The sequence below is a fragment of the Anomaloglossus baeobatrachus genome, chromosome 6 (genome assembly GCF_048569485.1).
Source record: "Anomaloglossus baeobatrachus isolate aAnoBae1 chromosome 6, aAnoBae1.hap1, whole genome shotgun sequence".
NCBI lineage: Eukaryota > Metazoa > Chordata > Amphibia > Anura > Aromobatidae > Anomaloglossus > Anomaloglossus baeobatrachus.
In genome coordinates, this window is record NC_134358.1 from 82,834,804 (window position 1) to 82,849,979 (window position 15,176).

The 15,176-nt window shown below is 47.0% G+C and overlaps 1 protein-coding gene across 1 annotated transcript in view; it reads right to left on the reverse strand.

Annotated features, from left to right (window-relative positions):
* SPAG1 (sperm associated antigen 1) overlaps positions 1-15,176 on the reverse strand; it is a 155,479-nt gene that overhangs the window by 70,260 nt on the left and 70,043 nt on the right. Inside the window, exons 11-12 of the mRNA XM_075353074.1 lie at positions 1,769-2,161; positions 1,438-1,537 (exon numbers count right to left, since the gene is read on the reverse strand). Of these exons, the coding sequence (XP_075209189.1) occupies positions 1,438-1,537; positions 1,769-2,161 (493 nt within the window). The remainder of the gene's footprint in view (positions 1-1,437; positions 1,538-1,768; positions 2,162-15,176) is intronic.

Consider the following 15,176-nt stretch of genomic DNA (forward strand, 5'->3'; position numbering starts at 1 on the left):
GATGCTAGGTGCAAAAGTGAAGTCTGGCTGCCATAAGGGGCCAGACTGAACGCTGGACCAGGGCATGTAGTGTGCAATTACATAACCGTACTAGACGGTGTGATATCCCTATCCATCTGCTATATTTAGATCTTGTCCCGTGGTCCTACTATGGTCATCTGATAATATAAGCAGATATTTCTAGGAGTGCACTGTACTGCTTTATGGGGGGTTCTGTATTGTCTTGTTGGGATTGTCTGTGTGTTATCGATTATAAATATATAGATTATTTTATTCTTTTTTAAAGACAATTTGTGTAATTATTTTTATTATAGATGTCTTGTAGGTTTACATATCTGATTCTATATGTTGGCTCCCTTGGAGATGGCCTTCGTGGTGCATTTTCGGGTAATATTTGGTGCCCTTACACTGACTACTCGTTTAGAAACGCTCACTTCCCAATAATCGGTCTTTTTTGGCTGCCTATCCCCCGAAGAATGAGCAAAATGTGACATCCCCGTGGAGGCCCTGCAGATGACCATCCTATATCAGGGTGCTGCCGTTATGTACCTCAATTGGCTATCAATAATCTGGAGACACACTCTTGGTAAAAATAAACCTATATATATATGGGGAATAGGGGAGACCAGGAAAAGAAAACTGCAGACTGTATTTTTAAGATACATCTACATTTTTTTGCTCAGCAAACCAGACTGACCTGCATTTCAGCAAAGTGGATCCAGTAAGTGGAATGTGCGCACATACCTACCCATGTATAACACACATATACAGGCGACGGTAATTAACCCTTGCAGCAGGCATCTAATAATGGAAGGACCTTCTGACTCTCTATTTCGTTGCTAGTAAAAAGCCTGAGGCATTGTGGGTATTTGTTAAGCAAGAATGCTGACAGTTCAGAGTCATGTCCTCCCTTATTAACATGTGACTCAGATATTAATATAAACTATTAACAGAAGCAGATGAGGATGTGACTGCACAGAGGTCATCCGCAGTTATATGGGTGACATCGGGAGATCTCGCTCTTTTGCCCCTTCACCTTTGATCCTGGGGATCCCGAAACATTTGAGGACCTTGGAGGTGAAGATTACACATTCAGTCCTGTACTTCTGAGCAGCGCCAGCCATTAACCCCTACATTCAGTCCTGTACTTCTGAGCAGCGCCAGCCATTAACCCCTACATTCAGTCCTGTACTTCTGAGCAGCGCCAGCCATTAACCCCTACATTCAGTCCTGTACTTCTGAGCAGCGCCAGCCATTAACCCCTACATTCAGTCCTGTACTTCTGAGCAGCGCCAGCCATTAACCCCTACATTCAGTCCTGTACTTCTGAGCAGCGCCAGCCATTAACCCCTACATTCAGTCCTGTACTTCTTAAGCAGCACCAGCCATTAACCCCTCGCAGTCAGGTCTGCCCCTGGGGGTAAATCTATAACTTACTTGTTGCAGTCTTCGATGCACTCTGCACAGTTCCCGTCCTTCAGCTGGCACGCTGCTCGGTTAGAGTACAGGATGGCTAATTCTTCTGCGTCCTCTGGACCTGGAGAGTTGTAGAAAAGCTCTGGTTAGCAGGCGAGCAGCACTGCAGCATAAGCTGCTACCACTGCAGTAGCTCAGCGCAGGTAGTGCAAGCACCAGAAGCCGCCAGCAAGACAGCACACAATGTAAATCACACCACCAAGAAAAGCTGCAGGACCCAGAAGCCACAATAGTACAAATAGGTGGTTTCTTTTTTTATTAATTGACATTACGAGGATCAAACACTACTGACCTGTGTTCTTGAGGTTCTCGATCGCTTCCGAGTACTTGATTGAAGCCTCCCCGAATTGTCCATTCTTAAAGAGCTGGTTGCCTTCATTTTTCAGCTGTGCAGCAAGAGGAAGCGACTGTGATGACAGCTTGGCTTCCTGGCTGCCAGTCCGAGCCTTCTGCTGTGCGTTACCACTGGGCTGTACGGGTTTTCCTTGCGCCTCAACGTGATTTTTAGGTTTCCCATTACTGTTCTCCTTCTTTACTCCGTTCTGAGCGCTCGGGGTGCCGTACCGGGGAGTCTGGTGGATCTCCTCCTTTTCATTTCCTTTCTTAGGAGAAAACTTTTTTTGAGCATTCCCCATTTCAATCCGCTCAGCTGCAGTCTCTCCTCCTCCCACTGTCACACCGGCTTCTACAAGGAAGTTACAGGCTTAGTATCGACATCATCAGAGCAAACTACTGTACAGCCTACAGGAGGGGTGTGATGGAGTCACCCGGGAGGATAGCCCAGCCGTCCAGCTGGCCTAACACACAAAATACACACGCAAGGAAAAACAAATCCAGCTAGTGTGGCGTATCCCTGCACACCGGCGCAGTAAGCACAGGCATATGTGCGGTATACGCCATATATCTGCAGACAGGCCCCTGCTAGCTCAGCATTACCATACCAAATACAATAGTCATTCTTCACGCTGACCATTTGTATGCTGAAGCAGTCAGGGGCAGAGGGGGTCAGATCCTGACACAGCACGGAATAATGCTGGACGCAATCTGCAGGAATAGACTAATGCTGGACGCAATCTGCAGGAATAGACTAATGCTGGACGCAATCTGCAGGAATAGACTAATGCTGGACGCAATCTGCAGGAATAGACTAATGCTGGACGCAATCTGCAGGAATAGACTAATGCTGGATGCAATCTGTACTCTCAACTTACGTCTGTATTCACACTGGGCGGATATGCTGCAGATTCTCCAAACAGAAAATCTGCAGCGTAACGCTATGTGCACACGCTGCGGTTTTTTGCCGCTGCGTTTTTGGCCGCTAAAACGCACCCGCGGCGAAAAACGCACCGGTAAAAGCGCATGTGGCTGCGTTTTGCTGCGTTTTTGATCTCTGCCTTTTGCTGCATTTTTCCAATGCATTGCATGGGCGGAAAACGTAGAAAAACGCAGGGAAGAATTGACATGTCTATTATTTTTATTTTTTTAAGCTCAAAAACGAAGCTAAAAAAAAAAGTTGTGTGTGGACAGCAAAAATGAAAACTCATAGACTTTGCTAGAGAAACAAAGTCAAGCAGTTTTGAGCCCAAAAACACACCCGAAAAATATGCAAAAACGCAGCGAAAAACATACCGTGCGCACATAGCCTATAACTGCCATCCGGATTTACCATGCTGGAAATCCGTGCATATTACAGTAGTCGCCCAGTGTATGCGATTTATTTATTTTTTCTTTTGGAAATTTCTATCTGGATATCTGTAGAGTAAAAAAAAAAAAAATAAATCCTCAGCCCTTCAATTTATACTGAGTAAAGTACCAGATTTCCTAAAAGGTGACGTGTGCGGCTTTAGGCTACAGTCACATGTTGCATTTTTGCTACTTTTTTTTTTTGTTTTTTTGCAGTGTTTTATGCAAATTAAAAGCTGCTTTATACAGTATCAGCAAAGCCTGTGATTTCAGAAATCTTATGCACACGATTGCTTTTTTCCCCTGGAAATGGAAAACTGCTGTGTAACAGAAGCAGCATGTCAATTCTTTCACCATTGAAAGCAATGAGAAAGTGCAAAAATTCAGCAAAAGACAAACACAACTGCTGCATTTTTGAGGCTTTTCTGAAGAATGAAACTAACTTTATTAAACATGTAATGTAGACAAATCACACCAAAAACAAAGACAAAAACTGCGAAAAAAAAAAATGCCACAAAAAGAAGAAAAATGCATAAAAAAGCAGCAAACACACAACAAAAAATGCTGCAAAAAAACAGCAAACACACAACAAAAATAGCAGAAAAACCTGCTTTTTGGGAGCAGCTTTTTTTTTACTGATGAGAGCACGTTTTGGCTGCAGAAAAAACATAGCAAAAACGCAACGTGTGAACATAGACGTACAGTAGGTAACAAAGTCCACTGCTGTATTTATTCAGAGTGAGGCCTTTCTAGAAATGGCCTAGATAGCAGGTGAACTCTTGCTGCAGAATTTCACAGCGGAGTTTACCTTTTGCAATGTACAGTGGAACCTTGGATTCTGAGCATAATTGGTTCCGGTAATGTGCTCTTAAACCAAGTTACTCTCATATCAAAGCGAATTTTCCCATAGGAAATAATTGAAGCACAGACAATTCGTTTCCCAACCCAAAAATATTTACAGTATTTATACAAATTACAGTAATACAATATAATGTACTGTATTCATATAAAATTATTACCATACACTAATACAAAATACCGTACAGTAAAAAACAAAAAACAAATTAAACTACACATTACCTTACAATAGAATAGTTGGTGTGCAGGAGGTACAATATAGAAAGAAAAAATGATGTATGAATATGACAATCTATATTGTAGTACAGTACACAAAAAACACCCCCCAAATCTATTCTCCCCAAAATAAGGGGAGAACTAAGCCAAATGTGGGGTACGAATTCTTCCCAGGCAATTAGATTACAGTACAAGCAATGTGCTGTACTGGTTAGCAGGAAGAGAGTATAATACTGTATCTGTGATGCCCTGGACTAGCCAGGTAGTCACATACATAACACCATACCCCCCCCCCCCACCCTAGACAGTAACAACAGTCAACCAAAAACCCTTGTTGCCTCCCTCCAGGGTCTGATGTCCACACCAGGTGGGGCGGAGCCAGGCGGTTGGCCCCACCCACCATGGAGTTCACAGGCCTGGAGGCGGGAAAAGCAGGAGATGAGTTCAGGAGGTGAAAGTGAGAGGTCAGAAACTGCAAGTGTCTGGGTTGGAGCCCAGGCACTGACAGCAAGGTTGGCAGACGGTGGTGGCCGTCTGCAGGAGTTAGCGGAACTCTGCAGAGCCGTAGGACCGGAGCTGGACGGTGGCCCACCGGTACCGAACCGGGGAGCGGAGTGAAGCTAAGCACACAGGCAGGGCCATCGGACCCCGACCAGGCTTGGAGCCGCTGACAATAGTCAAATCCGAGTGTGACGGGAACCCCAGGGGTTTCCCAACAACCAAGACCCAACAGAAGGCAAAAGTCCACACCGTGAGGATATACAGCCACTGTCACAGGCTAGAGATCCAAGGGCCAGCGCCTGCGGGCAAAAGGGGGTCCTACAGCACCTATACGCCGGGTAGCGGACTACCGGTGGGCAACCACAGGACTCATAACATTCTAAAAGGTGCAGGGAAAGACAGCCACCATCAGCCATCCGGGGAGAGCACAACACTGCAGCCGGCTGCGGGACCCGTCCAACCGGCCGTTGGTTTACCAGAGACTCTGTCATTGATTGTCTGAGTGAGTACACCAGTGCCGTCCGGCACCGCGCCGCGCTGTCCCTGCAACCCTGCACCCCAGCCATCCAGCCTCCCCGTTACACCACCGGGCCCCGGGATCACCAACCCCCTACCAACGGAGGGGACAACATCCTAGCTACTCCCTACCATCTCTCCCGGGATCCCCGTCACCAGCAGCGGTGGTGCCATCATCACCACATCTCGTGGGTGGCGTCACAAACTCTCTCCCCAAACAAACCATCCCCTTTTCACTCACGGGTGAGGAGCGCTGCTCGAGTCCCCGGGTCCGGCCCACCCCTTGAGCCACCGAGCAGCAGCAGCAGAAGCCCCGGACCCGAGCGTGGCGAGCGCGTCCCCTCCGCCCGCGACATATCCACAAATGTAAATTGATAGACATGCTATATAGTATATACTGTAATGTGCAATGGTATACTGTATACAGTACATATGGACAGAAAGTTACCTCCAGAGGGGGTCAGAGCGTGGTAAAAGGACTGAACCACAAATGTGTGCAGTGAATATTTGCTCTTATTGCAAAGCATTGCTCTTAAACCAAATTACAAATTTTTAAAAAGCTTTGCTTGTCTTGCAAAACGCTCTCAAACCAAGTTAGGCCTAAGACACATGTCACGAGCGATTATTTTATCAGCACTAATCGAACCGAGAAAAGAGTCGCAGCATGCTGAGGGTGCAATGCGATCCTTGTTTCTCTCGCACCCATTCAAGTCTATGAGGCGAGAGAATGATCACACTGCACTCACTGTACACCGGTGTAATACGAGTGCAGAGCGAGAATGGCATCAGTCGGCAAAAGAGGAGAGAGGAAGATAAATCCCTCTCTTTCCTCCGCAGCGACAGCCCTACCCTCCTCAGCGCTGGCTCTCCCCTCTGCGCCGGCCCTCCCCTCTGCGCCGGCCCTCCCCCCGCAGCTGTAATTCGATCATATGATCAGACCTCAGTCGCAATGACACTCGGCTCCCGCTCTGCTGCCAGCGTGAGCCAAGTGTCATGCGAGGATCGGAGTAGTCCCCGTGTGGCCTCGGTCTTATTCTTAAACCAAGGTTCCACTGTATTTTGTAAATTGGAAACGGCAGCAAAATCTGCAAGTAACATGTGGGAAAAATAAAACAACTACCATCATCTAAATGTTGTGCCTGCAATGCTTCACTGCTAAATCTATTGTATAAAAGGGGTTGTCTAGTTAAAACAATAGGATAGGTGACAACTTATTGATGGGTGGGGATCTGACCGCTGGGACCTGCACTGATCGGCAGAATGGGGCACTTTTACGCTCATTAGAATAGGTCTGCAGTGCGATTTGTGCTTGGCTTTTTCCAGTAGCCTCATAGAGAATGAATGAAGCGGCAGTCGGTCGTCCGAGCTGTTGCTCCATTTTGTAGCGAGAATAATTCACATTTGGAATTAGAATTCCCCAGTCTGCTGATCAGTGGGGGTACCAGCGGTGGGACAGGCATCAATCATAAAGTTATCACCTATCCTGTGGACAGGTAACGTGTTTAGACTGGGCAACCCCTTTAAGCTCTGCTGGTCAGTCTGCTACAAGCAATAAGTAATACGTGAAAAGCACGAAGAACTTATAAGAAATGGAAAATCTGTAGTCAAGGCCATTTATATCTTTATTTGCTAATAATTAAAATTATACTGGAAAGATGATCCCTAAAGAGAAGTAATATCAAAAGAGCCAAGTCTCATCCATATTATGTTGCAGGTCTCATCCTCAAGGCAGGACCCAAACTAACTATCATATATATCTATCATGTGGTTTAGTTTGTCCCAAACTGCTGGGTCTTTCGGACGTAATGCAAATGAAAAAAGTGGTGGCTGTATGATCATGTGAATTAGCCTTTAGAGGGGTATGGACCACCATGAATAATAACGATACTGTATGGATAAAGGAGAACACTAGTTTTATAGTCTAATCTTGGCTATAGACCACTTTGAGTAGATCCCCGTTTTCTCAGGATGCATTCATGCCCGGTTGCTTCACTTGAATGGCACTAAGCTGTTATGAGCTGTAGCACCAGGCACGGCCAGCAAAAAAGATATAAGCTCTTTCTTTTTCCAGAATCCATAGTAGACGAGCACACAATCACTTACACATTTCATAACATGTTAGGAGATGACATATGAATACAACACAGGAGCCATTTTGAGAATTGGAGAACCAAATATTGACCGGCCAAAGCCATTAAACCACTTTGACAGCATGTGACCGGAGGTTGCTGCGATGCCATTGTACTGTATTACACTGTGCTGGAGTGTGCCGGATCTGGGAAATGGCCCTTAAAGAGACCCTGTCACCATGTCAAAAGTGGCCAGATTTTCCTCTTATTTTACTCCGTTTTTCTTTTTTAATCCACCGTATGGTTTCAGAAGGGTGGGCCTTTTTATTTAGTGCTAATATTTGTCTTTACAGTGGGCAGGGCTCATAGTGTAATTATGCAGAGCATCCTAAAGGCTCGCCCCCAGAGAATCCAGTGACCCATGCCCCTTTTATAAAGCTGGTCGGATGCTTGGACAGGCTCAACTCAAGTACTGAGTATAATGGAAGTCAATGAGGAACTCCAGAATTTTTCCAGAAGATCTCCCAATCTCCTTACATCTGAAACTGAATCTGTCCAAAACTGAACTTCTCAGGGTTCCTCCTTGTACTAACCAACCTATCCCCAATATTTCAATAACTTTTGGTGGTTCAACCAAGCGGCACACTCGCTGCCTTGGGTTTACAATTGATACAGAACATTCCTTTATTCTCTCTATCCATATAACTCATGATACCTGCATCTTAAAACATCTCCAGACTCTTTGACCTTTCCTCACCTTTGAAAATGCAAATCTCTTACTGTCACACTTATTTATTCTTGTCTGGAATTCTCTACTTTTCAGTCTCCCTCTAATCAAACTTTTTCCTTTCCAATCCATCCTGAATGCAGCCGCCAGGGTCGTATTTCTGTCCAGCTGCTTCACCAATGCTTCCACCTTGTTCCAGTCATTACACTGGTTGCCCATACGCTACAGAATGCAATACAAACTTATCTTCCTCACCCACAAAGCTCTCCACAGTTCTGCACCGCCATATATCTCATCTCTCATTTCTGTCTATCACACTAACTGTGCCCTGCATTCTGCAACTGATCTAAGACACATATCCTCCGTACTCTCAACCTCGCACCTCCATCTCCAAGACTACTCTTGTCCTGTGCCAATGTTCTAGAATGCACTACCCCAAACGATCCAACTAATATCTAGCAACACATCTCTTTAGACAAGTCTATCACCTCAACTCACTAACCTAAGGGCGGCTTTGCACACTACGACATCGCAGGTGCGATGTCGGTGGGGTCAAATCGAAAGTGACGCACATCCGGCGTCACTTGCGATGTCGTAGTGTGTAAATCCTAGATGATACGATGAACGAGCGCAAAAGCGTCGTTATCGTATCATCGCTGCAGCCTCCGACATTTCCATAATGCCGGTGCAGCGACAGGTGCGATGTTGTTCCTCGCTCCTGCGGCAGCACACATCGCTTTGTGTGAAGCCGCAGGAGCGAGGAACTTCACCTTACCTGCCGCCGGCTGCAATGAGAAGGACGGAGGTGGGCGGGATGTTTACATCCTGCTCATCTCCGCCCCTCCACTTCAATTGGCCGCCTGCCGTGTGACGTCGCTGTGACGCCGCACGACCCGCCCCCTTAGGAAGGAGGCGGGTCGCCGGCCAGAGGGACGTCGCACAGCAGGTTTGAGCGTGTGAAACTGCCGTAGCGATAATAATCGCTACGGCAGCTTTCACTAGATATTGCACGTGCGACGGGGGCGGGACTATTGCTGCAGCATCGGTAACACATTGTTACCGATGTCGCAGCGTGCAAAGCCCGCCTAAGGGTTACTTTGCACGCAGCGACATCGCTAGCCGATGCTTGCGATGCCGAGCGCGATAGTCCCCGCCCCCGTCGCACATGCGATATCGTGATAGCTGCCGTAGCGAACATTATCGCTACGGCAGCTTCCCACGCACTTACCTGCCCTGCGACGTCGCTCTGGCCCGCGACCCGCCTCCTTCCTAAGGGGGCGGGTCGTGCGGCGTCACAGCGACGTCACACGGCAGGCGGCCAATAGAAGCGGAGGGGTGGAGAGGAGTGGGACGTAAACATCCCGCCCACCTCCTTCCTTCCGCATAGCCGGTGGAGGCAGGTAAGGAGATGTTCCTCGCTCCTGCGGCTTCACACACAGCGATGTGTGCTGCCGCAGGAACGAGGAACAACATCGTATCTCCTATTGGTGCGACATTATGAAAATGTCCGACACTACACAGATCACCGATTCACGATGCTTTTGCGATCGTTTATCGGCGCATCTAGGCTTTACATGTTGTGACGTCGTTACCGACGCCGGATGTGCGTCACTTTCGATTTGACCCAGATGATATCGCAGTAGCGATGTTGCAACGTGCAAAGTATCCCTAACTCTCCCCCTGTTCTTTCCTTCTAAAGCAGAGGCCACACAGGGATTTGTGCGAGTCATCGCATGACACTCGGCTCACGCTCGCAGCACAGCGGGAGACGAGTGTCATGTGAGTGTCATGCAACTGTGGCCCGATCATGCAATTAGACCACAGTTGCGGAGGGGAGGGCCGGCGCTGCGGAGGAGAAGGAGGGCTTTATCTCCTTATCTCCTCCGTTGCCAGCTGATGCAAGAATCGCCACCGGAGTAGCGCGAGAGCAGTGCGATGTTTCTCTCGCCTCATAGACTTTAACGGGTGCAAGTGGAATAAGATCACATTCAACTCGCAGCATGCTGCGATTGTTTTCTCGGTCCGATTAGGGCTGAGAAAATAATCACTCATGGGTGCTGCCCCATAGAGTGATATTGGTCTGAGTGTAATGCGATTGTTTTATCGCATTCCACTCACTTCCTATTTACTGTATTTTTCAGACTATAAGACGCACCGGACCATAAGACGCACCCTGGTTTTAGAGGAGGAAAATAAAATTTTAAGCAAAAAATGTGGCCATGACTCATTGTTATGGGGCGAGGATCTGCTGCTGACACTGTTATGGGGGTAATGTCCCCAAATTCTCTGTTAAGGTATCCCATCCTGGTATATGGCCTCATCCTGCTATATACTGCCATCCTGGAATATGCCCCCATCCTGCTATATACTGCCATCCTGGAATATGCCCTAATCCTGCTATATACCCCCATCCTGCTATATACTGCCATCCTGCTACATGGCCCCATCCTGCTATATACCTCCATGCTGTTATATACCCTCATCCTGCTATATGGCCCCATGCTGCTATATACCCTCATCCTGCTATATGGCATGTATCCTGTATCCCACAAAAAACAAACGTTTATACTCACCTTTCCTCGCTCCATGCAGCATCGCTCCTCTTCCTGTCTGTGCCGGCAGCAGCGCCACTGATCTGTGTAGAGCCGTCACTTCCTTGCAGCATCGCAATCTCCTCCAGTCTGCCGGCAGACTGGAGGAGATCGCAATGCTGCACGGAAGTGGCCGGTGAGTGTACATACTTATTCACTGCCCCCCGCGCTGATATTGATGCGCGGGGGGCAGTGAATACAGCCGCACATGATCACTCCAGGCTGTAGTTGCCAGGGGTGATCACGGCCGGCTGTTAATTATGCGCGCACCCCCTGCCCATCATCCCGTCCACCTGTCAGCGCCGGCTTCAGCGCTGAGGCATGATGGGCGGGAGGATGGGCGTGCATATGTAATCAGCGGGCCCACGTGGTCACGGCAGGTGCTGCTACAGCCTGCTCGTGCCCCCGATGGCCCGCTCCACCACAGCACCCTCATTCCCGGCTGCAGCCCTATATTCAGACCATAAGATGCACCCCCAACTTTCTTCCCAACATTTGGGGGGAAAAAAGTGCGTCTTATAGTCCGAAAAATACGCTATCTGTCTCCACATGCTCCATTCGTGGTACCCACACTTAGACAGATCCTGGTTGAGGATGGATCATGCAGCTTTATATCAGAATTCCTATGTATTACAATGATGGCCGGTCCATACATGACGAGCACATTCTACCTATTTTATCCCCCTATTTCCTTATAGATTGTAAGCTTGCGAGAAGGACCCTCTCTCCTCCGGTAACTGTTGAACTGTGTGTTTTTTGCTTTGTTTTTTATTGCTTGTGCATGTCCTCGCCTAAATGTAAAGTGCTGTGGAATATGTTGGCGCTATATAGCTAAAATTATTACTATTATTGAATGCCAGAAGCCAAATCTTCCAAGCAGGACATTGCCCAGACCAACAATAACAATAGCAAATTCCTTGCTTATTGGTAATGCCCGCACGGTTTTACAGACTGAGCAGTCAGTAACAAGAAGCATTTCACAATAAATCTGTAATATTACAGTGGAAAGCTGATATATGACAAATTGTTGTGTGACCCATCAGGTCCTGCCAGCCAATAAACGTAGATCCTGGACTGCCATAATCTGTGACCTACTTGGTGCCAATGACCATAACGATGATTACAAGCTCCGCGGTTCCTATGGGGGGGTCATTAGTCCTTTCAAGTTAATTCTGTGTAAGTGACTCCCGGGCTATGACTGTTCTGCCCTCATAAATATGCCTTTGCGGTGATCAGTTAAGTCATGTCACTCATAAAAGGTTTTAATATATGCTTTAACCTATGTACTATGGACCGAGAGGAGCTATTTACTGCAGTTCTTAAAGGTATCGATTAATCAAGATGATTTCTGAGAGTCTTCTCGTCGACAAAGAAAGTATTCAGCTCCAAAAACAGAACATATAAAAGCAACGTAAAAGTAAAAATAGCCTGAAAACCCCAGTAATAGGAGATTTCCATGCTGTTCTGCAGACAAGTGCAGGCCTGCTATCTCCTGATGAGTGCAATCAGAAATAATCAGTGCAAATTCCATAATGTAATCCGGGTATAGACATACAAGTCTGTACACCAGAAGAATGCTTTGATAATTCATTAAAGGGGACGTCTAGAAATCACATGACATCACACAGCGCTGGATATGGGAGTCTACGGGACACAGCAGAGGACACTAATGTATATATACGAGCAGCCCACAGCAAAATCCACGGCCGAATCACACTACTATCTAGAAATCTCATTATTCTGCACATTATTGGGCTATGATCATTCCACCCTATAATTGGAGGTACACCTTCTGCATCACATGGTTCTGACAACCCAAATATCAATGACAGTAATCTATGATTCTGCCGCTCTGCCATACCAAGCTGTGATAGATTATTATATTAAAAGCTACCTATTTACATAAAAGATGATAAACGTATGATCGCTGATAGCAGACCCCAACGATACTGGCAACCGGGGTTCCAAAATTCCCAGCATGAATGATGTCTCACTCCATTTATTTCTATGGAGCTGATATAACAGCTCTAAAGAAAATAATAGAGCAACTGTTAAGCATGAAAACTGCTATTAAAGGGATTGTCTCATCCTGTTAAATGGATAAAATTGTAAACTCCTTGTAAAAACAAACATCTTTGCAATGTACCCCAAATTAAAAATTCTCTACGTTCTCAAGAAGAGAGGTGTTTTTTAAAGGGGTTGTCCAGTACTCACACTCAACCTTCTCAATCTGAGTGTTTGTCCTGCATTAAAATAACAACACTCATACTCACATCCAATCTGGTGCTGTTCCAGCAGTGTTCGTACCCACTCTCCCGGGGTTCACGTGAAGTTGTTATATCTCACGAGCCCGGGGCACAATCAGCGCCGGCTTCCCTCTGACCGCTTTCTGACGTATCAAACATCAATAGCAGCATCAGCTCTGACTTCCTTTTGATGTTTGATTCACCGAAAGAAGATGAAAGTGAAGCAGGCACTGATTGGGAGCGGGGCTCGAGAGATGTAACTTCATATGAGCCCTGGGAGAGGGAGTGCTGAAACCGCTGGAATAGCTCCGGCACAGGAGGTGAGTAGAAGTGTTGTTATTTTATTTGGGGTGAAAACATTCAAATTGAGAAGGGGTTGTCTGAGTAGTGGAGATCCCCTTTAATTTTATAATTTATAGTTAGTGGTCAAGGTTACCGGCTACACCTGAAGTCTATCAGACATGGCCAATTTCCTAGGCAAGAAGCTTTGTGCTATACAACTTGCAAGCGCTGCTCCAAAGTTGTCTCGATCACTGGATCCTGCCAGCTTCAGCGTATCTGCTACTCCTCCGATGCTACAGAGGGAAAGCTGACATTGTTAGCTACATCTGAGAGCTCACAGTTCAGGTCCGCAACGAAGGAAGGGGATGGTAATAGGTAGCTGCCAGAAACCTATGCTGTCCCTTGATTGTCAAGTCACCCGTATACACATTAGTCCAAAGGCCTATTATATAAAAATCAGCAAGTTCAGTCAAAATCTGTCTAAAGAGCGCTTTACACGCTGCGACATCGCTAGCGTTCGCACCCGCCCCCGTCGTTTGTGTGTCACGGGCAAATCGCTTCCCGTGGCGGACAAAATCGCTAGTACCCGTCACACATATTATTCACAGAAGAGAATAGTTTAAAGTGAACTAACCAAGCAGTATTTCACAGAAAAAGTCACTTTCTAAAATATCGATTCTTTGTTATACAAAAAAAAAAAATTTTTTAAATTTTTACATATAAGTCCTTAAGGATACACATAGACAGAAAAAACAAACAGCCAAATATGAAAGACTCCAGCTAGTCATACAGCAGAAAGACCAGTGATATACCCCCCCAAAAAGGGGGCAAGTACCGTATTTTTCGGACTATAAGACGCACCGGACTATAAGACGCACCCTGGTTTTAGAGGAGGAAAATGGGAAAATAAAACTTTAAGCAAAAAATGTGGTCATGACACACTGATATGGGGCGAGGATCTGCTGCTGACACTGTTATGGGGGTAATGTCCCCAAATTCTCTACTAAGGTACCCCATCCTGGTAATGATCCTCCTGCCTTGTATATGATCCTGCTATAAACCCCCATCCTGCTCATATACCCCCATCCTGCTCATATACCCCTATCCTGCTCATATACCAGCATCCTGCTCATATTCCCCAATCCTGCTCATATACTCCGATCCTGTTCATATACCCCATCCTGTTCATATACCCCGATCCTATTGATATACCCCCATCCTATTGGTATACCCCCCATCCATCCTGCTCATATTCCCACATCCATCCTGCTCATATACTTCCATCCTGTTCATATACCCCCATCCTGTTCATATACCCCCATCCTGCCTGCTCATATACTCCCATCCTGCTATATGCCCCCATCGTGCTCATATACCATCCTGGTATATGGCCTGTATCCTATAGCACAGAGAAAAAAATAAACGTTTATACTCACCTTTTCCTCACTCCCTCCAGCACCGATCATCTTCCTCTCTGCGCCGCTGACCTGCGTGTGTTGAGCCGTTCCCCTGCTGCATCGCGATGTCTTCCTGTCTGTGCCGATCAGCTGATCAGCACAGATCAGCTGACCGGCACAGACAGGAAGACATCGCGTGCTGTAGGGGGACGGCTCCACACACGGGGACGGGTGAGTGTACTGATTCACTGCACCCCGCGCTGATGATGACGCGCGGGGGGCAGTGAATACAGCCTCACATGATCACTCCAGGCTGTAATTGCCAGGGGTGATCATGCGGCCGGCTGTTTGCTATGCGCGCGTCCCCGCTCGTCCTCCCGCCCATCTGTCAACGCCGACTTTCGCACTGAGAAATGGGCGGGAGGATAGGCGTGCATATGTAATGAGCGAGCCCACGTGGTCACGAGCAGGCGCTGCTACAGCCTGCTCGTGCCCCCGATGAACTGCAGCACCCTCATTCCCGGCCGCAGACCTATAGTCAGACCATAAGACGCACCCCCAACTTTCCCCCAACATTTGGGGGAAAAAAAGTGCATCTTATGGTCCGAAAAATA